The sequence below is a fragment of the Lissotriton helveticus genome, chromosome 1_2 (genome assembly GCF_964261635.1).
Source record: "Lissotriton helveticus chromosome 1_2, aLisHel1.1, whole genome shotgun sequence".
Lineage (NCBI taxonomy): Eukaryota > Metazoa > Chordata > Amphibia > Caudata > Salamandridae > Lissotriton > Lissotriton helveticus.
In genome coordinates, this window is record NC_136058.1 from 365,678,811 (window position 1) to 365,705,983 (window position 27,173).

The following is a 27,173-nucleotide window of genomic DNA, read 5'->3' on the forward strand; positions in this document are numbered from 1 at the left end:
AGGAGTCTGGCCAAGCAGTGGTGTCTGGATGGTTTGTGTAAGCGGGTGCGGTTGTTGGGGTATGCTGGGCCATTATGTAGTGTCTTGACAGTTGGGTGAGGACTTTGACTTTTGCTCGTTTGTGTGTGGGAAGCCAATGGCGCTTCTTGAGGTATGGTGTGAGGTTAGTGCTGCGGTTTAGGTTGAGAGTGATTATGGCCGCAGAGTTCTGAATGGTTTGCAGCCTTCTAATGAGTTGCTTGTTGGTCCCGGCATAGCGGGTGTTTCCGTAGTCCAGTTTGCTACTATTGAGGGTGTACATGATGGTTTTCCGGGTGCTGTTTGGCAATCATTTGAGCATCTGCCTCAGCATCTTCGGTGTGAAAGCATGAGACATTGCCGGCGTTTACTTGGGCAGCTATGCAGAGTTTGGGGTCTGTGGCAATGCCAATGTTTATAGCGTGGGTCCTGGCTCTGTGGGCCACCAGGTGGCGTCCCATGGTGAGGTGCCCTCCTGAAGATTACAACTTTGGTCTTGTTCGTTTTCAGTTTCATTCTGTCGGTGATTTGTCGTGCATGCTGTGAACGTTTTCCAGATTTTGGCTGGCTTGTCCCTGAGGGAGAGAATGAGTTGTGTATTGTCTGCAGAGTAGAGAACATTGATGATGTGAGAGCGGGTGATGCTGGCCAGAGGGATTATGTTAATGCTGAAGAGGATCAACTTTGGGAGGATCCTTGTGGAACTCCGCAGATGAAGGTCATGGGTGCCAGAGTTGTAGGGAATCAAACTAATTGACTGTGTACCTCTGCTCAGGAAGGAGATCATCCAGCGGAGCGCGGATCCTTGGATCCTGATGTTGTGTAGGTGTTGAATGAGAATAGGGTGGGAGACTGTGTCCAAAGCTGCAGAGAGGTCCAGGAGAATGAGGGTCTGTTTAGCCGGAGATAGTTACCTAACCCTTTGTGGCCCGCCCATGTATTTGGATAAAATATACAAATCAAAGTCCCCTATCTCTGGAACAGCCCTCACTCCAACTGAACCACTCATGTAAGGAATGCTGCATCCTTGTCTGGCTAGACCTCTGGGGCGACTGACTATTGTGTTGTAGAGCTTCCTTGTCTCTTCAGACCCTCCTGCGCTCACTGCCCATCAATGGTGTGGCTCTTCCTTATCACTACAGGCCCTGGGTCTAATGCCCCATCCATGGCCTAGCACTTCAGGACTCCCTGCAGCGGCTTGGACATACCTGTCTGTTGTGTAGGACTTCTTGGTCTCTGCTGCCCCTGGGTGTTCTGTCTCAATTTGTGATGTCATATACAGCACACAAAAGGCGATGACTGTGTTCTGTAGTTTCCTGAAGTGTACCACCACTCTCCCATACTGTGTTCTGTCTCCTTGAGTGTACCACCCCCCTCTCACACTGTCTCCTGTCTCCTTGAGTGTACCACCGCTCTCATACTGTGTTCTGTGGTCTCCTTGATTGTACCACCACTCTCCCATACTGTGTTCTGTGGTCTCCTTGAGTGTACCACCATTCTCCCATACTGTGTTCTATGGCCTCCTTGAGTGTACCACCACTCTCTCATACTGTGGTCTCCTTGAGTGTACCACTGCACTCTCACACTGTGTTCTGTCTCCTTGAGTGTACCATACCTCTCACACTGTAAGAACACTGTCCCGGGCACACGTAATGTAGGATAAAACAATGGTTGAAAAGTCTCGTACTGTACCAGTATCTATGGTCGACACCAGAGTGTTATTCAAATGAATTTTATGTTGTAAAAACAACCAGCCAACGCGTGTTTCGTCACATGAGGGAACTATCCTGGGACTTCTTCAGGACTGTATCTCGATGCAGCGCGAATGACGGTGTCGTAAGGCCGGCAAATTAATCCAACCCGGCCAGGGGGTCAGCGAGGACTAGTGGGTCGACATAGCAGGATTAGCTGTGAGGGGATCCCAGGGTAGAGAGACCCCTGTGGGACAGGGCTAAACCCGGGCGGTGTAGGCAACCAGAAAGACGCGGACCTCTGGGTAAAGTGTGACATGTCTGGAGTTTGATGTGTGGGTACGCCGGAGTAAAAAGAGGCGATGTGTAGGTCGCCGTGAAGAGTAAATTGAGAATCTGTCCAGTGTCTCACACGAGGAAAGTGGGAGGAGTGAGTCCGCCGACCTAAAGGAGCGGATCTCTAGTGATTGTGCTGCGTGTGGGAAGACACTGGATCTTTGGATCATTCGCCGGCCTTCTGACACGTCATTCACACTGCATCGCCATACAGCCCTGAAGAAGTCACTGGATAGTTCCCTCGTGTGACGAAACACGTGTTTGCTGATTGTTTTTGGTTTTTACATCATTAAATTAATTTGAATAACTCTGGGGTCAACCATAGATATTGGTATAGTACGAGACTTTTCGACCATTTTTTTTCCTTATTACGGGTACGGGCTCAATTCCTCCAGGTTTACTACATTGGCTGACTTGATGTGAATAGTGGTGGCTCACCATTGCCCCCTCAATTTTACCACTCCCCACTGGTTGGAAGATGGGCCTTTTATACTAATATAATAACCAATACTACTGGACCCTCTTATTGGACACATACGGATATCTACAAATGCATTGAATTTTCTGGATACACACCCATGTTATTATTCTTATCTTTGGACAAACGTGGTTTGGACTATTGAATTGAGTTGCTCTGTATAAAACCGAAGTGGTCCGCCGCTGTTGTTGAAATTTGGCCCTCAATTGGTTTCACTACATGGACTTTTTGGAACTGGTTTGGATTTTTTGATGTGGGTAAATCTTTCCCATATCCACATATTAATCTTGAGTCGATCAATAGAGTAACTTACTTGCAGCCTATGAAATAGATTTTCTGCAACTTTGCTAAGAAGCTGTTTTGAAATTGAACTTTACTTGTCCTTATCTGGTTTGACTGATTATCATCTGGAATCACCAAATCCTATGCGGTCCATTCATTATGCTATTTGTCCTGATTAAGTTCCTTAACTGGAACGAAACGCGTTGGCTGTTGTCCTATTTCATAATACGAAGAATAATAAAGAATTTTGATAAAGGTTACATTTAGCTGTTTTGTGACTTCTTCCCTGGTGCTACCTCCATGCTTTTTGAAGTTTTGTTCTGTAGTAGGGGATCTCTGTGTATAGTCATAATCTAGTGAATAGTCCCGCTCATGTGTGTGGACCCCGGCAATCAAAAATAATCTCTAAAGTTGTCAAAAAATGCAGAACTGCAAAGACACTTAAGAGAGAATGTAAAGACAAATAATGCAGCCTATATCCACAGGCTACACTGTTCAGTACTTCAACTAGAAATTCCACCAAAAACAACCACACAAACAGCACAGTCTGCCCAGTTTCTTCTACAGAAAAACTTACCTTTACCAGTAAAAGCCTCTGGAATGATAGAGAGGAAAGCATGGACAGACAAGCCCCATAGGCTGCCATTATGTGGGTTAAATAGGATTCTGTGCCTTTAAGAGAACTTTCCAGAACTTCTCCCAGTATCCCAGAATGCATAGCAGGTCCCATTTACTTTCAGTTCTTTTTGAAGGCGTAAAACGCCAGACCTGTATCATTCCTTACATGAATATCTCTCTCCACCGGGGAGGAGGGTGGGCGCTTATGACTATAACAGAGATACCCCTACTACAGAACTGGAGTTACAGGTAACTACTCCTTCTGTAGTAGGAGATCTGTGTATAGTCATAATCTAGTGAATAGAATGGCAAGCCCATCCCCACACCAAAGCGGCGGTGGAGAAAAGAGAAATAACACCACTATTGTGCGAACAGATTTCGCAGCGAAGCCTGCCCAACCTGAGCGTCTGCCCTGGCATCAGTGTCCAGGCAGTAATGCTTAGCAAAGGTATGAACCGACTTCCCAAGTGGCTGCCTTGCAGATTTCTGCAATTGGAACATTACGGAGCAAAGCAGTCGTGGCAGCTTTGCCCCTGGTGGAATGAGCCTTAGGTTTACCCCCTAAGGTCTTATTAGCTTTTTGGTAACAGCTGTATGCAGGACACAATCCACCTAGAGATGGACTGCTTCAAGGTCGCAAGACCCGTCCTGACCGATCCATAATTGATAAACAATTCGTCTGACCTACGAATATCCTTGGTTTTTCCAGATAAAATTTCAACACCCTCCTAACATCCAGGGAATGTAAGGACCTTTCCGCTGGAGATGAAGGATTCTGAAAAAACGTAGGCAAAGTTATCGTCTGGTTGACATGAAAATCAGAAATAACCTTGGGAAGAAATTTAGGGTGAGTACACAACAACCTTAGCAGCATGAAATACAGTATAAGGTTCTTGGCAACACAACGCCTGAATTTCACTCACTCTGCGGGCCGATGTAGTGGCCGCGAGGAAAGCCACCTTCCAGGACAGGTGCTGCAACAAAGCCTTATGAATAGGTTCAAAAGGCTCCTTCATCAATCTGGACAGCACCACATTCAATTCCCATGAAGGCGAAGGAAGCCTGACAGGAGGGAATACTTTCTTCAAGCCTTCCAGAAAATCTTTGATCACAGGGATCTGGAAGAAGGAAGTCTGTGAAGGGCATTTCCTGTAGGCAGTCAATGCAGCCAGATGAACCTTAATGGAATGAACATTAAGGCCAGACTGCGCCAAATGTAGAAGGTAAGGAAGAAGGACATCCTCCTTGCACGTCGTCGGGTCATAGTTCTTGGACTTGCACCAGATACAGAACCTCTTCCACTTGTAAGCATAGGAAGTCCGAGTGGAAGGTCGTTTAGACTCCTTCAGTATGTCCATACAATCTTCGGGCAGATTCAAATGGCCATATTGCACTATCTCAGGAGCCATGCAGCCAAACTCAGAGATACCCCTACTACAGAACTGGAGTTACAGGACAGAAACTACTCCTTTCTGGATATCCAGTGGGACCCAACCGCAGCGGGTCTCGAAGGTGTTTTGCACAGGACTTGATACATATGGGACTTTAAGATTGAGGTGCTTAATTAGTCAGCTCTGGGAACGATAGCTCTGCATTTTTTTATCCTACATTACGTGCGCCCGGGACCGTGTTCTCATTATTGGTGTGGGTTCTTTGACTCGCACATTTACGGGGGTTACAGGGTATTTCCCCTGACCCGGTAGCACTGTACATACTTCAGCATTATAGACACACCGTGAACCAGCTTGAGCGCCAATCTTCCTGTCCTTACTAAAACCCCTACATTGATAGCACCTCTCACACTGTGTTCTGTCTGCTTGGGTATGCCACAGCTCTCCCATACTGTGTTCTGTGGTCTCCTTGGGTGTACCACCGCTCTCTCTCTCAGTTCTGTCTCCTTGAGTGTACCACCGCGCTCTTACAGTGTTCTATGGTCTCCTTGAGTGTACCACCGCTCTCCCATACCGTGTTCTATGGTCTCCTTGAGTGTACCGCCGCTCTCTCTGTTCTGTCTCCTTTTGTACCACCGCTCTCTGACACAGTTCTGTCTCGGTCAGTGTACCACTGCGCTCTGTCTGCTTGGGTCTACCACCGCTCTCCCATACTGTGTTTTGTGGTCTCCTTCAGTGTACCACCGCTCTCTCTCTGTTCTGTCTCCTTTTGTACCACCGCTCTGACACAGTTCTGTCTCGGTCAGTGTACCACTGTGTTCTGTCTGCTTGGGTCTACCACCGCTCTCCCATACTGTGTTCTGTGGTCTCCTTGAGTGTACCGCCGCTCTCCCATACTGTGTTCTGTGGTCTCCTTGAGTGTACCACCGCTCTCCCAGACTGTGTTCTGTGATCTCCTTGAGTTTACCACATCTCTCCCATACTGTGTTCTCTCCTTGTGTGAACCACCGTTCTCCCATACTGTGTTCTTTCTCCTTGAATGTATCACCGCTCTCCCATAATGTGTTCTGTCCCTTTAGTGTACCAGCGCTCTCCCATACTGTTTTCTGTGGTCTCCTTCAGTGTACCACCGCTCTCCCATACTGTGGTTCTGTCTCCTTGAGTTTACCACAGCTCTCACATACTGTTCTCTCCTTGTGTGTACCACCGCTCTCTTACTGTGTTCTCTGGTCTCCTTCAGTGCACCACCGCTCTCCCATACTGTGTTCTATGGTCTCCTTGAGTGTACCACCGCTCTCCCATACTGTGTTCTCTGGTCTCCTTGAGTGTACCACCGCTCTCTTACTGTGTTCTATGGTCTCCTTGAGTGTACCGCCGCTCTCTTACTGTGTTCTCTGGTCTCCTTGAGTGTACCACCGCTCTCCCATACTGTTCTATGGTCTCCTTGGGTGTACCACTGCTCTCCCATACTGTGTTCTGTGGTCTCCTTGAGTGCACCACCGCTCTCCCATACTGTGTTCTATGGTCTCCTTGAGTGTACCACCGCTCTCTTACTGTGTTCTATGGTCTCCTTGAGTGTACCGCCGCTCTCCCATACTGTGTTCTGTGGTCTCCTTGAGTGCACCACTGCTCTCCCATACTGTGTTCTATGGTCTCCTTGAGTGCACCACCGCTCTCTTACTGTGTTCTATGGTCTCCTTGAGTGTACCACCGCTCTTACTGTGTTCTGTGGTCTCCTTGAGTGCACCACCGCTCTCTTACTGTGTTCTCTGGTCTCCTTGAGTGTACCACCGCTCTCCCTTACTGTGGTTCTGTCTCCTTGAGTTTACCACAGCTCTCACATACTGTTCTATGGTCTCCTTGAGTGTACCACCGCTCTCCCATACTGTGTTCTATGGTCTCCTTGAGTGTACCACCGCTCTCCAATACTGTGTTCTCTGGTCTCCTTGAGTGTACTACCGCTCTTACTGTGTTCTCTGGTCTCCTTCAGTGCACCACCGCTCTCCCATACTGTGTTCTATGGTCTCCTTGAGTGTACCACCACTCTCTTACTGTGTTCTATGGTCTCCTTGAGTGTACCGCCGCTCTCTTACTGTGTTCTCTGGTCTCCTTGAGTGTACCGCCGGTCTCCCATACTGTGTTCTATGGTCTCCTTGAGTGCACCACCGCTCTCCCATACTGTGTTCTATGGTCTCCTTGAGTGTACCACCGCTCTCCCATACTGTGTTCTATGGTCTCCTTGAGTGTACCGCCGCTCTCCCATACTGTTCTATGGTCTCCTTGAGTGTACCACCGCTCTCTTACTGTGTTCTGTGGTCTCCTTGAGTGCACCACCGCTCTCCCATACTGTGTTCTCTGGTCTCCTTCAGTGCACCACCGCTCTCTTACTGTGTTCTATGGTCTCCTTGAGTGTACCGCCGCTCTCTTACTGTGTTCTCTGGTCTCCTTGAGTGTACCACCGCTCTCCCATACTGTGTTCTATGGTCTCCTTGAGTGTACCACCGCTCTCTTACTGTGTTCTGTGGTCTCCTTGAGTGCACCACCGCTCTCCCATACTGTGTTCTCTGGTCTCCTTGAGTGTACCGCCGCTCTCCCATACTGTGTTCTATGGTCTCCTTGAGTGTACTGCCGCTCTCTTACTGTGTTCTCTGGTCTCCTTCAGTGCACCACCGCTCTCCCATACTGTGTTCTATGGTCTCCTTGAGTGTACCACCACTCTCTTACTGTGTTCTATGGTCTCCTTGAGTGTACCACCGCTCTCCCATACTGTGTTCTATGGTCTCCTTGAGTGTACCACTGCTCTCCCATACTGTGTTCTATGGTCTCCTTGAGTGTACCACCGCTCTCCCATACTGTGTTCTATGGTCTCCTTGAGTGTACCACCGCTCTCCCATACTGTGTTCTATGGTCTCCTTGAGTGTACCACTGCTCTCCCATACTGTGTTCTATGGTCTCCTTGAGTGTACCACCGCTCTCCCATACTGTGTTCTATGGTCTCCTTGAGTGTACCGCCGCTCTCCCATACTGTTTTATGGTCTCCTTGAGTGTACCACCGCTCTCTTACTGTGTTCTGTGGTCTCCTTGAGTGCACCACCGCTCTCCCATACTGTGTTCTCTGGTCTCCTTCAGTGCACCACCGCTCTCTTACTGTGTTCTATGGTCTCCTTGAGTGTACCGCCGCTCTCTTACTGTGTTCTCTGGTCTCCTTGAGTGTACCACCGCTCTCCCATACTGTGTTCTATGGTCTCCTTGAGTGTACCACCGCTCTCTTACTGTGTTCTGTGGTCTCCTTGAGTGCACCACCGCTCTCCCATACTGTGTTCTATGGTCTCCTTGAGTGTACCACCGCTCTCTTACTGTGTTCTCTGGTCTCCTTGAGTGTACCGCCGCTCTCCCATACTGTGTTCTATGGTCTCCTTGAGTGTACTGCCGCTCTCTTACTGTGTTCTCTGGTCTCCTTGAGTGTACCGCCGCTCTCCCATACTGTGTTCTCTGGACTCCTTGAGTGTACTGCCGCTCTCTTACTGTGTTCTATGGTCTCCTTGAGTGTACCACCGCTCTCTTACTGTGTTCTCTGGACTCCTTGAGTGTACCACCGCTCTCCCATACTGTGTTCTATGGTCTCCTTGAGTGTACCGCCGCTCTCTTACTGTGTTCTCTGGTCTCCTTGAGTGTACCACCGCTCTCCCATACTGTGTTCTATGGTCTCCTTGAGTGTACCACCGCTCTCTTACTGTGTTCTGTGGTCTCCTTGAGTGCACCACCGCTCTCCCATACTGTGTTCTATGGTCTCCTTGAGTGTACCACCGCTCTCTTACTGTGTTCTCTGGTCTCCTTGAGTGTACCGCCGCTCTCCCATACTGTGTTCTATGGTCTCCTTGAGTGTACTGCCGCTCTCTTACTGTGTTCTCTGGTCTCCTTGAGTGTACCGCCGCTCTCCCATACTGTGTTCTCTGGACTCCTTGAGTGTACTGCCGCTCTCTTACTGTGTTCTATGGTCTCCTTGAGTGTACCACCGCTCTCTTACTGTGTTCTCTGGACTCCTTGAGTGTACCACCGCTCTCCCATACTGTGTTCTATGGTCTCCTTGAGTGTACCACCGCTCTCCCATACTGTGTTCTATGGTCTCCTTGAGTGTACCGCCGCTCTCCCATACTGTTCTATGGTCTCCTTGAGTGTACCACCGCTCTCCCATACTGTGTTCTATGGTCTCCTTGAGTGTACCACCGCTCTCCCATACTGTGTTCTATGGTCTCCTTGAGTGCTCCACCGCTCTCCCATACTGTGTTCTATGGTCTCCTTGAGTGTAACGCCGCGCTCTTGCTGTGTTCTCTGGTCTCCTTGAGTGCTCCACCGCTCTCCCATACTGTGTTCTCTGGACTCCTTGAGTGCACCACCGCTCTCTTACTGTGGTCTCCTTGAGTGCACCACCGCTCTCTTACTGTGTTCTCTGGTCTCCTTGAGTGTACCACCGCTCTCTTACTGTGTTCTCTGGTCTCCTTGAGTGTACCGCCGCTCTCTTACTGTGTTCTGTGGTCTCCTTGAGTGCACCACCGCTCTCTTACTGTGTTCTCTGGTCTCCTTCAGTGCACCACCGCTCTCTTACTGTGTTCTCTGGTCTCCTTGAGTGTACCACCGCTCTCCCATACTGTGTTCTATGGTCTCCTTGAGTGTACCGCCGCGCTCTTGCTGTGTTCTCTGGTCTCCTTCAGTGCACCACCGCTCTCTTACTGTGTTCTCTGGTCTCCTTCAGTGCACCACCGCTCTCTTACAGTGTTCTCTGGTCTCCTTCAGTGCACCACCGCTCTCCCATACTGTGTTCTATGGTCTCCTTGAGTGTACCACTGCTCTCCCATACTGTGTTCTATGGTCTCCTTGAGTGTACCACCGCTCTCCCATACTGTGTTCTATGGTCTCCTTGAGTGTACCACCGCTCTCCCATACTGTGTTCTCTGGACTCCTTCAGTGCACCACCGCTCTCTTACTGTGTTCTCTGGTCTCCTTCAGTGCACCACCGCTCTCTTACTGTGTTCTATGGTCTCCTTGAGTGTACCACCGCTCTCCCATACTGTGTTCTATGGTCTCCTTGAGTGTACCGCCGCGCTCTTGCTGTGTTCTATGGTTTCCTTGAGTGTACCACTGCTCTCTCACACTGTTCTGTCTGCTTGGGTGTACCACTGCTCTCCAATACTGTGTTCTGTCTCGAGTGTACCACCACTCTCTCACACTGTTGTTCTTCTCCCTGCAGACCCCCGCGTGTACCACTACCCTCTCATGCAGGGTGCGTTGCTGCCCCTCAGCATCCTCCTGGGGTACACCTTCTTCGTGCTGTGGTTGGGTCCGCGCCTCATGGCCAACAAGAAACCCTTCGACCTGAAGCCTCTGCTGGTCATCTACAACTTCAGCCTCGTGGCGCTGTCGGCCTTCATCGTGTATGAGGTGAGCTGTGTGAGGGTGGACGGGCGTGCTCCGAGGGGGTCCCCACTTACCTCTCATCCTGGCTGCTGGGAGCGGGGAGACCCCTTCAGTTCAGTGTTTATATCCCCACCCATGCCAGTGTGCCAGGTGAGCGATGCAGTGTTGGGATGTGGGGGTTGTAGTACCACCTTCTTGAGGGTCAGTAATCCTGAATTGCCCCGATCACATTCTGGAAGAGTGGTGCCAGGGCAGTGGGTATGCGTCAAGTTGGATTACACTGCTAGTTTTTCCTGCTGAGAATGACATGCCCAGCGTGTTGGTGATGCATGGACTGTGAAAGCGGGGCCAACGTTTGTGGCTTAGGCTCACCTGCCCCCCTCCCACTCCCCCTTCCCCCGACCCCAGGTTAGTTTTCCAGTCTGGTGCGTGAACCCCCTGACCCCAGATTAGGCTTACAGTCTGGTACATGAACCCCCTGACCCCAGGTTAGGTTTACTGTCTGGTGCGTGAACCCCCTGACCCCAGATTAGGTTTACTGTCTGGTACATGAACCCCCTGACCCCAGGTTAGGTTTACTGTCTGGTACATGAACCCCCTGACCCCAGGTTAGGTTTACTGTCTGGTGCGTGAACCCCCTGACCCCAGGTTAGGTTTACTGTCTGGTGCGTGAACCCCCTGACCCCGGGGAAGGTTTACAATCTGGTGTTATCCTCCTGACCCCAGGTTAGGTTTACAATCTGGTACCTGAACCCCCTGACCCCTTGTGCGTGAACCCCCTGATCCCAGTTTAGGTTTACAATCTGGTGCGTGAACCCCCTGACCCCAGGTAAGGTTTACCGTCTAGGGCGTGAACCCCCTGGGTAGGTGTACAGTCTGGGGCGTGAACCCCCTGGGTAGGTTTACAGTCTGGGGCGTGAACCCCCAGACCCCAGGTTAGGTTTACAGTCTGGTGCGTGAACCCCCTGACCCCAGGTTAGGTTTACCGTCTGGGGCGTGAACCCCCTGGGTAGGTTTACAGTCTGGGGCGTGAACCCCCTGGGTAGGTTTACAGTCTGGGGCGTGAACCCCCAGGTTAGGTTTACAGTCTGGTGCGTGAACCCCCAGACCCCAGGTTAGGTTTACAGTCTGGTGCGTGAACCCTCTGACCCCAGGTTAGGTTTACAGTCTGGTGCGTGAACCCTCTGACCCCTGGTTAGGTTGACAGTCTGGTGCGTGAACCCCCTGGGTAGGTTTACAGTCTGGTGCGTGAATCCTCTGACCCCAGGTTAGGTTTACATTCTGGTGAGTGCGCCCCCTGACCCCAAGTTAGGGTTACAGTCTGGTGTGTGAACCCCCTGACCCCAGGTTAGGTTTACAGTCTGGTGCGTGAACCCCCTGACCCCAGGTTAGGTTTACAGTCTGGTGCGTGAACCCCCTGACCCCAGGTTAGGTTTACAGTCAGGTGCGTGAACCCCCTGACCCCAGGTTAGGTTTACAGTCTGGTGCGTGAACCCCATGACCCCAGGTTAGGTTTACAGTCTGGTGCGTGAACCCCCCTGACCCCAGGTTAGGTTTACAGTCTGGTGCTTGAACCCCCTGACCCCTAGTGCGAGAACCCCCTGACCCCAGGTTAGGTTTACTGTCTGGTGCGTGAACCCCCTGACCCCAGGTTAGGTTTACAGTCTGGTGCGTGAACCCCCTGACCCCAGGTTAGGTTTACAGTCTGGTGCGTGAACCCCCTGACCCCAGGTTAGGTTTACAGTCTGGTGCGTGAACCCCCTGACCCCAGGTTAGGTTTACAGTCTGGTGCGTGAACCCCCTGACCCCAGGTTAGGTTTACAGTCTGGTGCGTGAACCCCCTGACCCCAGGTTAGGTTTACAGTCTGGTGCGTGAACCCCCTGACCCCAGGTTAGGTTTACAGTCTGGTGCGTGAACCCCCTGACCCCAGGTTAGGTTTATAGTCTGGTTTGTGAACCCCCTGACCCCAGGTTAGGTTTACAGTCTGGTTTGTGAACCCCCTGACCCCAGGTTTACAGTCTGGTTTGTGAACCCCCTGACCCCAGGTTAGGTTTACAGTCTGGTTTGTGAACCCCCTGACCCCAGGTTAGGTTTACCGTCTGGTTTGTGAACCCCCTGACCCCAGGTTAGGTTTACCGTCTGGTTTGTGAACCCCCTGATCCCAGGTTAGGTTTACAGTCTGGTGCGTGAACCCCCCTGACCCCAGGTTAGGTTTACAGCCTGGTGCGTGAACCCCCCTGACCCCAGGTTAGGTTTACAGCCTGGTGCGTGAACCCCCCTGACCCCAGGTTAGGTTTACAGCCTGGTGCGTGAACCCCCCGACCCCAGGTTAGGTTTACAGCCTGGTGCGTGAACCCCCCGACCCCAGGTTAGGTTTACAGCCTGGTGCGTGAACCCCCTGACCCCAGGTTAGGTTTACAGTCTGGTGCGTGAACCCCCTGGGTAGGTTTACCGTCTGGTGCGTGAACCCCCTGGGTAGGTTTACCGTCTGGTGCGTGAACCCCCTGGGTAGGTTTACCGTCTGGTGCATGAACCCCCTGGGTAGGTGAACCCCCTGGGTAGGTTTACCGTCTGGTGCGTGAACCCCCTGGGTAGGTTTACCGTCTGGTGCGTGAACCCCCTGGGTAGGTTTACAGTCTGGTGCGTGAACCCCCTGGGTAGGTTTACCGTCTGGTGCGTGAACCCCCTGGGTAGGTTTACCGTCTGGTGCATGAACCCCCTGGGTAGGTGAACCCCCTGGGTAGGATTACCGTCTGGTGCGTGAACCCCCTGGGTAGGTTTACAGTCTGGTGCGTGAACCCCCTGACCCTAGGTTAGGTTTACCGTCTGGTGCGTGAACCCCCTGACCCTAGGTTAGGTTTACCGTCTGGTGCGTGAACCCCCTGACCCTAGGTTAGGTTTACCGTCTGGTGCGTGAACCCCCTGACCCTCTGTTAGGTTTACAGTCTGGTGCGTGAACCCCCTGGGTAGGTTTACAGTTTGGTGCGTGAACCCCCTGACCCTATGTTAGGTTTACCGTCTGGTGCGTGAACCCCCTGACCCTATGTTAGGTTTACCGTCTGGTGCGTGAACCCCCTGACCCTATGTTAGGTTTACCGTCTGGTGCGTGAACCCCCTGACCCTAGGTTAGGTTTACAGTCTGGTGCGTGAACCCCCTGGGTAGGTTTACAGTCTGGTGCGTGAACCCCCGGGTAGGTTTACCGTCTGGTGCATGAACCCCCTGGGTAGGTGAACCCCCTGGGTAGGTTTACCATCTGGTGCGTGAACCCCCTGGGTAGGTTTACCGTCTGGTGCGTGAACCCCCTGACCCTCTGTTAGGTTTACAGTCTGGTGCGTGAAACCCCTGGGTAGGTTTACCGTCTGGTGCGTGAACCCCCTGACCCTAGGTTAGGTTTACCGTCTGGTGCGTGAACCCCCTGACCCTAGGTTAGGTTTACCGTCTGGTGCGTGAACCCCCTGACCCTAGGTTAGGTTTACCGTCTGGTGCGTGAACCCCCTGACCCTAGGTTAGGTTTACCGTCTGGTGCGTGAACCCCCTGACCCTAGGTTTACCGTCTGGTGCGTGAACCCCCTGACCCTAGGTTAGGTTTACCGTCTGGTGCGTGAACCCCCTGACCCTAGGTTGGGTTTACCGTCTGGTGCGTGAACCCCCTGACCCTCTGTTAGGTTTACCGTCTGGTGCGTGAACGCCCTGACCCTCTGTTAAGTTTACAGTCTGGTGCGTGAACCCCCTGGGTAGGTTTACAGTCTGGTGCGTGAACCCCCCCCCTGACCCCAGGTTAGGTTTACCGTCTGGAGCGTGAACCCACTGGGTAGGTTTACAGTCTGGTGCGTGAACCCCCTGATCCCAGGTTAGTTTTACAGTCTGGTGCGTGAACCCCCTGACCCTATGTTAGGTTTACCGTCTGGTGCGTGAACCCCCTGACCCTCTGTTAGGTTTACAGTCTGGTGCGTGAACCCCCTGACCCTCTGTTAGGTTTACAGTCTGGTGCGTGAACCCCCTGACCACAGATTAGGTTTACAGTCTGGTGCGTGAACCCCCTGGGTAGGTTTACAGTCTGGTGCGTGAACCCCCTGACGTTAGGTTTACAGTCTGGTGCTTGAACCCCCTGACCCCAGGTTAGGTTTACAGTCAGGTGCGTGAACCCTCTGGGTAGGTTTACCGTCTGGTGCGTGAACCCCCTGGGTAGGTTTACCGTCTGGTGCGTGAACCCCCTGGGTAGGTTTACCGTCTGGTGCGTGAAGCCCCTGGGTAGGTTTACAGTCTGGTGCGTGAACCCCCTGACCCTAGGTTAGGTTTACCATCTGGTGCGTGAACCCCCTGACCCTAGGTTAGGTTTACCGTCTGGTGCGTGAACCCCCTGACCCTCTGTTAGGTTTACAGTCTGGTGCGTGAACCCCCTGGGTAGGTTTACAGTCTGGTGCGTGAACCCCCTGACCCTATGTTAGGTTTACCGTCTGGTGCGTGAACCCCCTGACCCTATGTTAGGTTTACCGTCTGGTGCGTGAACCCCCTGACCCTAGGTTAGGTTTACCGTCTGGTGCGTGAACCCCCTGACCCTAGGTTAGGTTTACCGTCTGGTGCGTGAACCCCCTGGGTAGGTTTACAGTCTGGTGCGTGAACCCCCGGGTAGGTTTACCGTCTGGTGCATGAACCCCCTGGGTAGGTGAACCCCCTGGGTAGGTTTACCATCTGGTGCGTGAACCCCCTGGGTAGGTTTACAGTCTGGTGCGTGATCCCCCTGACCCTAGGTTAGGTTTACCGTCTGGTGCGTGAACCCCCTGACCCTCTGTTAGGTTTACAGTCTGGTGCGTGAAACCCCTGGGTAGGTTTACCGTCTGGTGCGTGAACCCCCTGACCCTAGGTTAGGTTTACCGTCTGGTGCGTGAACCCCCTGACCCTAGGTTAGGTTTACCGTCTGGTGCGTGAACCCCCTGACCCTAGGTTAGGTTTACCGTCTGGTGCGTGAACCCCCTGACCCTAGGTTAGGTTTACCGTCTGGTGCGTGAACCCCCTGACCCTAGGTTAGGTTTACCGTCTGGTGCGTGAACCCCCTGACCCTAGGTTTACCGTCTGGTGCGTGAACCCCCTGACCCTAGGTTAGGTTTACCGTCTGGTGCGTGAACCTGTGGTAAATAAATAAATAATACCCTATTTTTGAATGTATAAATGAATAACAGATAGCTCAATAAATAAGAGTCAAGATTCGAGGTAGTAGGAGTTTCGCAGGTTTATTACAGCATAAAGGACAGGAACAGGACAACCTGCATAGGAATAGGATGGCAGGGCCCAGCAGCGCTGCTGGTGTCAGGATCGGGACAAGGGGAACGGATGACTTCTTTTAATAACAGTGCATTAGCATATATACATAACGCAAACACATAGCATTACATTGCAGTAGGCGTAGCAGTGGGTGGAGCAGAAGGTGTGACGCGTAGCAGTCGCGAAAGATAAGGGTGAAAAGAGGTGTAACAGGGCGTATACATAGACATGTGATGCAAACGTAACAGAATATGTCATGAATGGGGCGGAAACCATGGAGGGGGCTACCTAAGGAGCCGGGACCTCTAACCTGATGGTGCGCGCAAACTAGCAATGACGTATCACTAGGAGAAGCTGGGGGCTATGAACTCTGTGCTAGGAGCAGAGACTGAAGTCTGGAGAGTCAGGGCGACATGTACCTAAGCAGTATCTAGTATCTGATGTTTAGAGAACATGTTGATATAAACTAGAAGTTAGGAGGGGAAAGGCTGACTTGATTCTAAGACTGGACCATGCATTATTCTACATGTAGTACGTGATGAAGAATATTAAATGACCATTAAATGCAGTATTTCTCTAACGTGGAGACGTGAAGGCTAGACAATGACGGAAACTATTGATGCGATTCAGTAGCTTAGGAATGCAGAGAAGGAGGACTGAACTGATAACTGGAACTATAACATACTTTTGGCAGACTCAGAGGCAGAGCCAGGCTGAACCGGGCACTGTGAGGCAGGAAGTAAGTGAAGGGTCGAGGATACAGGTGGGGGCTGTATCGCTCCTCAGCGAGGCTTTAGGAGACAGGAGCTGAATCTGGTGTCCAGGCCCTTTTGAGGCCTAGAAACGGGGACTTTACAATGGAATAACGTGCACACTGAGAAACGTGGCAACGTAGCTTTACATAGGCCTGATATTCGTAGTATTCACGAGGACTGGAAACTGGCATATTAGAGGTGGACACAACTATAATTGTGTCTTGAATCGAACATGGGGAATACATATGCATATTTAATCATGCACACATAACATATGATGGATGACACGTAGGGACACAGAACATGGCAAAATTTACTTTTCCACATTCCCTCCTTGTCACTACGTTTCCATCAGGAAACATCAATATTCATGATACCGTCTATCATTTCATACAGTATCATTTGCTCGTCTCGAATTTTCTTGGAACGGGATTTAGAACGGGGCTTGGGACTAGGAATACAAGAGGTAGCACAAATGCCGCAAATCGCAGGGCCACATTGTATACAGAGGCAGCAGCTGAATATGATCGCTACTGCAATACCTAGGAAGGACAATATTTTCCATCCCCATGCGGAAATTATATTCCAGAACCAACCGGACCATGTCCAGGTGCCTGGATCTTGGTGTATCAGATGGGCAATTTTATGGAGTCTGGTTATAGCTGAATAAACAGACGGCGCGTTATTTGGAATGAAAATGCAGCAACTTGATCCGATGACTCTACAAGCCCCGCCCCTATCGGCCAGTATGACGTCAAGGACGAGACGATTCTGTAAAACGACAAATCTGATAGCAGATTGCTCTTCGGTTAAGTTACCTAGAGCAGAGGCAGTCTCATTTACTACAGCTTCGAGGGTTCTGGTTAACCTACGGATTAGCTTACTATTCTGGATAGGTCCTATAAAGAAGAAGAAACCTCTATTGAAATCTGTATACTGTTCTAGAGCAGTTTCAGTATAGTCGACAATGGGGGACTCCCTTCTATGTCTAATGTGTACTAGATGTGTGTTTCTATGATAATCAGGTGGGGCTAGGAAAACAGGTGGCAGTAGGAAGGCAATGTAACAGGTTCCCTCCCAACCGAGGGGCAGACGAACATATGCAGTTTGACCACAAATAAAATAAGAATGACGTGAAGCTTTGAAAATAGATTTCCCACTGTCACTATACTTGACAATAGTAGTACAATCACTATGTCCTACATGTACAGAACCATAATTTCGGACACATAATTCGCCTTTGACTGGTAGTACTGAAATAGCAGGTAAGTCCGGAGTAGTATCAGACTGAACATTCAAGACCATGAAATTCGAAGAATAATTACCTAAATTATACACTTCATTTTCTAGATCTAACCCTGTTCTGTGGGGAAGACCTTGCTTGTCTGGAAAACATGTACTGTTAAGAAAAGACATATCTGTTGAGGATGACGTTAACGTGGACCATGCTCCACACGAACCATTATGTGAGAATGGATAAGGAAAAAGTGGCAGAACTCCCTTCGGTGTCTGGAAAGGGGGGAGTCGACCACACACCCAACAATTAGTGGCATTGCTGGTCTGATGTGAGTAATGTAACATGCGGATGAATGAGTTATTTCGCATAGCGAGGCAGTAAGAGAGTTCATGAAGAGGCAGATCACTAAACGTGTGCTCTACTGTAGCATTAGCAGACTTATTTACATGAAGAACTGGGAAATACAAGAAAAATGCATAACTGGTGCAGGAAATCATAATGCTGAGAAACAATATGAAACATAGAAAAACGATACATCGAATTGAGTTTTGACTAACTCTCTCACTATGGGGGTCTATTTTATACATGTCAGAAACAGTCTAACCGTTTCACCTAGGGGAGGACTTAGACAATCAAACTGACTGACTTATTTTACTAGACCTTAACTTGAGTTTATACTCCTGTTGCGGAGTTTTCTCTATCAGGGGAGGGTTTGTAGCAATGTCTTTTGCGGGACAGTCCTTGAGCATAATATTTTGGCAATCCTTCAAATCCTGGGAAATGTTCTTTAAGACGGGTTTCAGTCCATTAAATTGTTTTACATGAGAAAGGTGCACCCAGCCTTTGCGACCTTCCAACTTCACGGCTGTACGGGTGGTGAGGAGGACCTGTCGGGGCTCTTTCCAGCGAGGCTCCAGCGGACTTGATCTGTCGAAATTCCTCACCAATACCATGGATCCTGGAACGATTTCATGCGGTGCCACCTCGGTATTGTCTGGAAATGCGGCGGCAACCTGTGAACGACATGAGTTGAGGGCAGACATCAAGGAAGCTAGGTAATCTGTCAGCATATTACTTGAAACATCGGTAATACTTCGGGGTCTAGGAGTACCCCACATGTTAGGGGGGCGGCCGAATACGACCTCGTACGGGGACAGACCTGATCTGGAATGTGCGACCATGCGCATATAAAATAAAGCGACTGGTAGAGCTATCAGCCAGTCCACACCTTTCTCTTTACATACTTTTGCAATTCGGATTTTCAGAGTCTGGTTATGTCTCTCTACGAGACCGGCTGCTTCAGGATGGCGTACACAATGAAACTTCCACTGGTACCCTAACAACAGGGAAACATGTTTCATCAACTCAGATGAGAATGGCTGACCGTTATCAGAATATACGACTCTAGGGAGTCCATAACGGGGGAAGAACTCACGAACCAACTGCTTGGCAGTGGTCGCGGCTGTGTAATCTGGGACTGGATATGCTTCTGTCCACCTGGACAAAGCGCATACAACTACAAGAACATACTTGAAACCTCGACATCGCTCCATCTGAATATAATCCATCTGGAGGACTTCAAAAGGGTGGTCAGGGGGCTGGAATCCACCTTGTTCCACCGGGACACTTTTACCTGGATTAAACTGACAACATATCATACAGGTACGGACTTTCTGCTTGGCTGCAGCTCGTAAATGCTTGTTGAACCAAATGTTCTGGATACTGTCTAACATAGCTTTTTCTCCTAAATGTGCTGGACTATGTGCGGTATTAATAATGACTTGAACCATAGAGTCGGGGAGAAACCATGTGGCTCTACCCTTTGTTAACCATCCTTGATCTGTCTGGACCCCTCCTTGTTCGGACCATTTCTTGATTTCATCGGGAGTAGCATGTAACTGGATATCTATGACATCTTGTGTAGGGTCCTTAACTGTCATACATGTAATCGGATCTGGAGTGTGTGTCTGTGTCGGATTAACTGGAAAGTCTGGAGTCTGTGCTGTAAGCTTGGCTGTGCGATCTGCTAAATCGTTACCTTGAGAAATGGTGTCAGTAACTTTCGTATGTGCTTTGCACTTCATGATAGCGATAGATGTCGGTAAATGTATGGCATCTAACAGAGCTTGAATAAGGAGACCATGCTGAATCTTGGTTCCATGAGAAGTCATGAAACCTCTCTCCTGCCAGAGCACTCCGAAGTCGTGTACAACTCCAAATGCGTAACGTGAATCTGTGTAAACATTAACTTTCAAGTTCTTGGCGTGTATGCAGGCTTGTGTCAGAGCAACTAGCTCTGCTGCTTGAGCGGACAGGGTATCAATACGGTGTGTTTCAATAACTTCAGTGTCAGTAGTCACTGCATACGCGGCGACTAGTTCTCCTGTACTAGTTCTCAGGCATGAACCATCCACATAAAGTGTCAGGTCGGGATCTGGTAACGGAGTATCTGTCAGATCTTGTCTTGGCTTTGTCGTAATGTTAACTACTTCCACACAGTCATGTGTGGCAGAATTCGAAGTAACTGATGGTAACAGTGTAGCAGGATTTAAAACGTTGCAGCGTCTGATTTCTATGTGTGGCTGGAACAGTGTCAATTCATAACCTGTTAAACGTGCAATTGTCAAGTGCTGAGTTTGTGTTCGGTTTAAAAGAACTTCCACGGAATGTGGAACTTGTACTGTCAAGGAGTGTCCTAAGACTATGGAATCACTTTGTCTGATAGCTAGTGCTGTGGCTGCAACTGACTTGAGGCACGCAGGCAGAGCCTGGGCTACAGGATCTAATGTGCTCGAAAAATAAGCACAGGGCTTGTATTGTCCTGCCTGATCTTGTGTGAGAACAGATAATGCTGTACCTTCGCGTTCAGTAACGAAAAGTGTAAAAGGCTTACTGTAGTTCGGTGTAGCTAGAACTGGAGCTTGGCATAGGGCTTTCTTTAACTCATTGAAACTAAGTGTATGTTCAGATGTCCAAGGGAGGACAGTCGATACGGCTGCCTCCTGTGTCGTTAACTGTATCAGTGGCTTGGCTAGAAATGCATACTGAGGAATCCATTGTCTGCAATAAGAAGTAAGGCCAATAAAAGCACGTACCTCCTTCTGGGTCTTGGGCTGAGGAAGACCCGCTATTAACTGGATACGGTCTGGTGTCAACTGTCTACCCCTCTTGGACAGTAAGTGTCCTAAGTAGACCACTTGCTGGACACAGAATTGAAGCTTAGAAGGGGACACCTTGTGCCCCATCTCGGCTAGGAAATACAGAACTGTCAGTGATGCTCGCTCGCAAGCACGTTCAGAACGGGCTGTGATCAGTAGATCATCGACATACTGGAGCAGGGCAGTGTCAGTTGGCATGTGAATGTTGTCTAGTTGTCTCTTGAGTGCTTGACTGTAAATACTAGGACTTTCTGTGAAACCTTGAGGAGCTCGTGTGAACATATAGCTCCTTCCATTTAAACAAAATCCGAAAAGGAACTGGCTGTCTGGATGAATAGGAACACTGAAAAATGCGTTCTTGAGGTCTATGACAGTGAAGAACGTGGCTTCGGAATCAATGGCCGTTAATAGGGAAGAGATGTCTGGGACAACTGGGTACTGCGGAATAATACATTTATTAAGCTCTCGTAGGTCAATCACTAATCGATATACTGGGGGTGCATTTGGATCAGTACGTTTCATGACTGGAATGATCGGGGAATTACATACATTGGAGTCAGTTTCTACAACCACTCCTTGAGCCATGAGCTCGTCAATAATTTTGGATAAGGCTGCTACAGCCTCAGGTGGCAATCTGTACTGTCTGAGTCGTGGTAACACTACACCTGGCTTGAGAGTCACACGATAGGGTGTGATTTGCATGTAACCTACATCAGTTGGACCTTGCGCCCATAAGTGCTGCGGAACATTAGACAGTCTTGAATCAAAATCTCGTAATACATAGTCACCCTTAAAGTCACGTAGGAACAATCGTATTCCCTCTGGGGAACAGCATATAACTGCACCCAACTCTTTCAGTGTTTTAATGCCTAATAGATTTTCTGGACATGACTTAGTAAGTAACAGATCAGTAGTGCGGGACAATGGACCTACTTCTAGAGAAACTGGTTTTGAAATCTCATTTACGATAGGTTTTCCTGAAAATCCAAGGGAAACATTTCTTGAGCCTGAGAGCGGAGCCCCTGGAACTTCGGCGTGACTAATTGTGGTCCTACTCGCCCCTGTATCAATCAAAAACTTTCTGTCTTTCCCTAATACTTGACTGTGAACATAGGGACCTTCTTGATCTACAGGTATCTCGATGAGAGGCAAGCCTACCTCCCTCTCTAGGCTGTTTCATGAATACTGCTGGTACTCTGGATACTCAGACTGTGCATACTGGTACATCTGCTGTGTAACGTGCTGTGTTGCAGCAATAGGCTGCGGTGTTGTAACTGTCTGTTGTGCATTCTGTGGCTGAGGAATCTGTGAAACTTGTTCTTGTCTAGGCGGACGTGGTCTTTCTTTAGTCTTACCAGTAGCTATGTTGTGTTTCAGAACTGCACACTCATTTATAAAATGACCTGGCTGTTTACAATAATTGCAGTTCCCTTTAACGGGAGCTGCAGGATGACTGGCTTGATTCGGACCCCTCTTCTGACTGTCTTGAGGAACAGATTGTGCAACTAGTACTTTCATCTTCGTGTCTTTCATACGTTTTCTTTCGTGTTCTTGTTCTTCTCTGATTCTATTCTGGTGGTATTGAAGCATCTGCAACATCTGGGACGGGGTATTAGCTTGCCAGGTACTTTCGACTTTCAAAACTCGATTTTTAATTTGTGGGCTTGAATTCTCGACTAATTTAGTAACAAAAAGGTGAGGGTATGACTCACTACTTGTCTTGAGGCCACTGTTGATGCTAAAACATTTTTCAAATCTAGAATAAAAATCACTAATATCTTCGTCTTGTTTCTGTTTACAGGCTGAGATTGCATCCCAGTCTTCTTTTCTAGTTGTCAATAATCTGGGTAAAACTTGTATTAATAATTCCGGTAATTCTTTACATTTATCTCCAAGACCGGTACCTGGTACTCGTGCCTTGTCTTCAGCTTCTAGAACTGCCCAATCGATCTTTTTCTCTCCCACCTCCCATTCTTTTTCCTTGAGCTTTTCATACACCCCTGCGGGCAGCAGAACTTTTAACATTTTAATTATATCTGGATACGTGTATTCTCCCATACGGAGCATGTCTTTTAATTCTCTATGGAACCCTGCTGGATCTTTGTCATGACAGGGAATTAATTTCTTCATCTCGAGGAGTTCCATCTTTGTAATCGGAGTGTAAACAAACACTCGTTCTAGTTCGCCACCCGTTCCTCTGACTGGGTGGACTTCTCGTAACGGATTCTGTCTCTCCATGTAAAATGGTTTACTTTCTGGGGGTGAGACATGAACAAAATGCGGGTTCAGAAACGTTCTATATTTGTGACGCTGTTCTAGAATGACACTAATTAAGTCGGTACCTAAACCTTTCCATCTATACTGGAGTAACTCGTTCAGGACATCATGTAACGGACCTGGATCAGAGTGTTGACCCTCATACAAAGTAATGAGGTGCTGAATCATATACATACCCACCAGTCGTTGTTCGGCTGGGGGCATTTTCAGAAACATTTGTGCCACTATTTCGTCTGGAAAAGTGATAGAATCAGTAAACCATCGGACTGCTGATCGGGCTAGTTCTTGTTCATGCATGGTACTTAACTCACTGTAACCGATTCGTGATTTCAGAATGTGATCGGTAGCTTGAAACACTTGTTCTAGTGAACCTTGTTCTGGTGCTGGAGAATGAAAAATAGACTTGTGTTCTAGGCGTAAATGGCGATCTGGAAATCTAGATTTTCCTACATACGCTATTCTGGCGGGATTCTCGTCGTCTAACTCTTCAGTATCAGAATTACTTTCTTTCTCGCTTACTTGTGCTGCTTTACGTTGTTCGTGTATCTTTATTATTTCTCTACACATTTTCTTGTACATACTCTCCATAGCACCGACGGTCTTGTGCTTACCCTCGGCTATATTATCACTCCACCTTGTCAGGATTTTCATTTCGGCCGGATCTTTAGACGGGTAATCTTGTTCTCTTATTAGACAATTGATCAGAAACGTTAATATCATGAGCTGGATCTCGGCTTTCCTTTGAGACATGGCCTCGCTAATGCTTTCTGGATCATCCCCTGTACGGATGAAACAATATATTCTGTCTAGATCTTCTTTCATATTCGGTAAGGTGACTAGATACTCGGCCACCTTTCTTACGCGGAATGAATATAAAACCATATTATCCTCGCCTGGGACTGGATCATAGCCGCATTCGGCAAGGGATTTTCTTATTTCTGCTACAGTCTGATGTCTGGGCGTACGCTGTGACGCTTGTGCATGTAATTCGGCTGTCGTTAAACGCTTGTGTGGCGGCGGGGTTTGAGGAGTACCTCCCCCTGCGGCCCCTAAACTAGAGTCGTCTACTGAGGCTCTTCGTCCTGGCAGAGTGGGAAATAGAAATGCAGGCTGGACTTGTATGGCGGGCTGGACCGGGGGTACCGTAACAGGTACTCCGGTGTCTGGAGGAGCGGGAAGTGCCTGATTTACAGGGACTGGCGGAGCGCGAACAGGATTTGCATATTCTGGGACTGTGTCGTCCAAATAGGACGAAATAAAAATATCAGCTGCGGTCTGTTTGTGACGTAGCTTGGTCGGAACTAATGGTGGCGGGAAATTACTGGATGCCTCTGGGGTCGCTTTTGGCAAGCCCTCGGCAAAGAGAGGATACATACCCCTATTAAGGGCATGCCTCTGTCTGTCTGACTGTTCGGCTTTGACTTGTTCACCTATCTCGATTAGTTCTTTTTCTTGTGCTCGTTCTAAGGATTCTCTACTTAATTCTGACTTTCTGATTTCCTTTTCAGTTCTTTTATGAGCTTCTTTGCGCCATAACTCGATGGCATCTTTCTGTGACTGTCTGGCTTTCTTTTTCCATAATGCTTCTTCTACTCGCATGATGCATTCGGCATCCCATGTACCCGATACGGGCCATCTATACTTTTCTTCTAACCGTTTGGTATACTCTACCCATAAATCTAGATACAATATGGCGCTTATGCCATGCTTCTGATACATAAAATGACCTGGACTGTCCCTAGGCGGAACTGGAACTGCTGCTTCCAGCAGACCCTTTCTGGTTTTTAACTGACGTAATTTCGAAAAGAGCGGCATGACTGAACTATAATCTAGACACAATACAATACACAATAAACACGATACTTATTCCCCATTCATACCACGACATTAAAATACATGAAGAACATTTAGAAATAACAGTTCGAACAGAGTACTACCTGGAATACGGAACACAGAATACATGAATTTTCTCGAGAACAGAACTGACTAGAACAGGAACTAGATGCACTGCTGAAACAGTACGAAACTTACCGGTCTCATAAAGAGACACGTCAGGACCCGCATCCACCGAAGTGGATACTTCGTTTGTGGGTCTGTGTACCACCAACCCACGGACCAGAGTCAATTAAATTGACCCTGTCTAGATACCACCCCAGTAACGGTACTCACCGGGCAGCAAGAACGGAAGGCCTCGGACTGGACTGGACTGCTACGACGACGGACGACGAACTTCGGACTTCAGTTACGGGTGGGCCTCCGGATACCTCGGACCTTGGACTCTCGGCTTGGGCTCTGGTCGGGACTCGCCGCGTTCCTCCACCGTCTCGTTTGGATGCTGGACCGCCTCCTCCGTCTCCTCCGTGGGCCTGAGGGATACTTGGAGCAGAAATATCTGCCGGTGCGCAGAAGAGTTCCGTCACGACTGCAGAGGGTCAGGGGGTCGGCGTGGCTTCACCGACGCGTGGGGAAAGGGCAAGTCCCTATTCGGGCGCCATTATGTGGTAAATAAATAAATAATACCCTATTTTTGAATGTATAAATGAATAACAGATAGCTCAATAAATAAGAGTCAAGATTCGAGGTAGTAGGAGTTTCGCAGGTTTATTACAGCATAAAGGACAGGAACAGGACAACCTGCATAGGAATAGGATGGCAGGGCCCAGCAGCGCTGCTGGTGTCAGGATCGGGACAAGGGGAACGGATGACTTCTTTTAATAACAGTGCATTAGCATATATACATAACGCAAACACATAGCATTACATTGCAGTAGGCGTAGCAGTGGGTGGAGCAGAAGGTGTGACGCGTAGCAGTCGCGAAAGATAAGGGTGAAAAGAGGTGTAACAGGGCGTATACATAGACATGTGATGCAAACGTAACAGAATATGTCATGAATGGGGCGGAAACCATGGAGGGGGCTACCTAAGGAGCCGGGACCTCTAACCTGATGGTGCGCGCAAACTAGCAATGACGTATCACTAGGAGAAGCTGGGGGCTATGAACTCTGTGCTAGGAGCAGAGACTGAAGTCTGGAGAGTCAGGGCGACATGTACCTAAGCAGTATCTAGTATCTGATGTTTAGAGAACATGTTGATATAAACTAGAAGTTAGGAGGGGAAAGGCTGACTTGATTCTAAGACTGGACCATGCATTATTCTACATGTAGTACGTGATGAAGAATATTAAATGACCATTAAATGCAGTATTTCTCTAACGTGGAGACGTGAAGGCTAGACAATGACTGAAACTATTGATGCGATTCAGTAGCTTAGGAATGCAGAGAAGGAGGACTGAACTGATAACTGGAACTATAACATACTTTTGGCAGACTCAGAGGCAGAGCCAGGCTGAACCGGGCACTGTGAGGCAGGAAGTAAGTGAAGGGTCGAGGATACAGGTGGGGGCTGTATCGCTCCTCAGCGAGGCTTTAGGAGACAGGAGCTGAATCTGGTGTCCAGGCCCTTTTGAGGCCTAGAAACGGGGACTTTACAATGGAATAACGTGCACACTGAGAAACGTGGCAACGTAGCTTTACATAGGCCTGATATTCGTAGTATTCACGAGGACTGGAAACTGGCATATTAGAGGTGGACACAACTATAATTGTGTCTTGAATCGAACATGGGGAATACATATGCATATTTAATCATGCACACATAACATATGATGGATGACACGTAGGGACACAGAACATGGCAAAATTTACTTTTCCACAAACCCCCTGACCCTAGGTTGGGTTTACCGTCTGGTGCGTGAACCCCCTGACCCTCTGTTAGGTTTACAGTCTGGTGCGTGAACCCCCTGGGTAGGTTTACAGTCTGGTGCGTGAACCCCCCCTGACCCCAGGTTAGGTTTACAGTCTGGTGCGTGAACCCCCCCTGACCCCAGGTTAGGTTTACCGTCTGGAGCGTGAACCCACTGGGTAGGTTTACAGTCTGGTGCATGAACCCCCTGATCCCAGGTTAGTTTTACAGTCTGGTGCGTGAACCCCCTGGGTAGATTTACCGTCTGGTGCGTGAACCCCCTGACCCTCTGTTAGGTTTACAGTCTGGTGCGTGAACCCCCTGACCCTCTGTTAGGTTTACAGTCTGGTGCGTGAACCCCCTGACGTTAGGTTTACAGTCTGGTGCGTGAACCCCCTGACCCCAGGTTAGGTTTACAGTCTGGTGCGTGAACCCTCTGGGTAGGTTTACCGTCTGGTGCGTGAACCCCCTGGGTAGGTTTACCGTCTGGTGCGTGAACCCCCTGGGTAGGT

At 49.1% G+C, this 27,173-nt stretch overlaps 1 protein-coding gene across 2 annotated transcripts in view; it reads left to right on the plus strand.

The window, feature by feature from the left end:
- ELOVL1 (ELOVL fatty acid elongase 1) overlaps positions 1-27,173 on the plus strand; it is a 185,697-nt gene that overhangs the window by 73,307 nt on the left and 85,217 nt on the right. For both annotated transcript variants that reach the window (XM_078672306.1, XM_078672313.1), the window contains one exon: positions 10,063-10,253. In XM_078672306.1, coding sequence (XP_078528432.1) covers positions 10,063-10,253 — 191 coding nt within the window. The remainder of the gene's footprint in view (positions 1-10,062; positions 10,254-27,173) is intronic.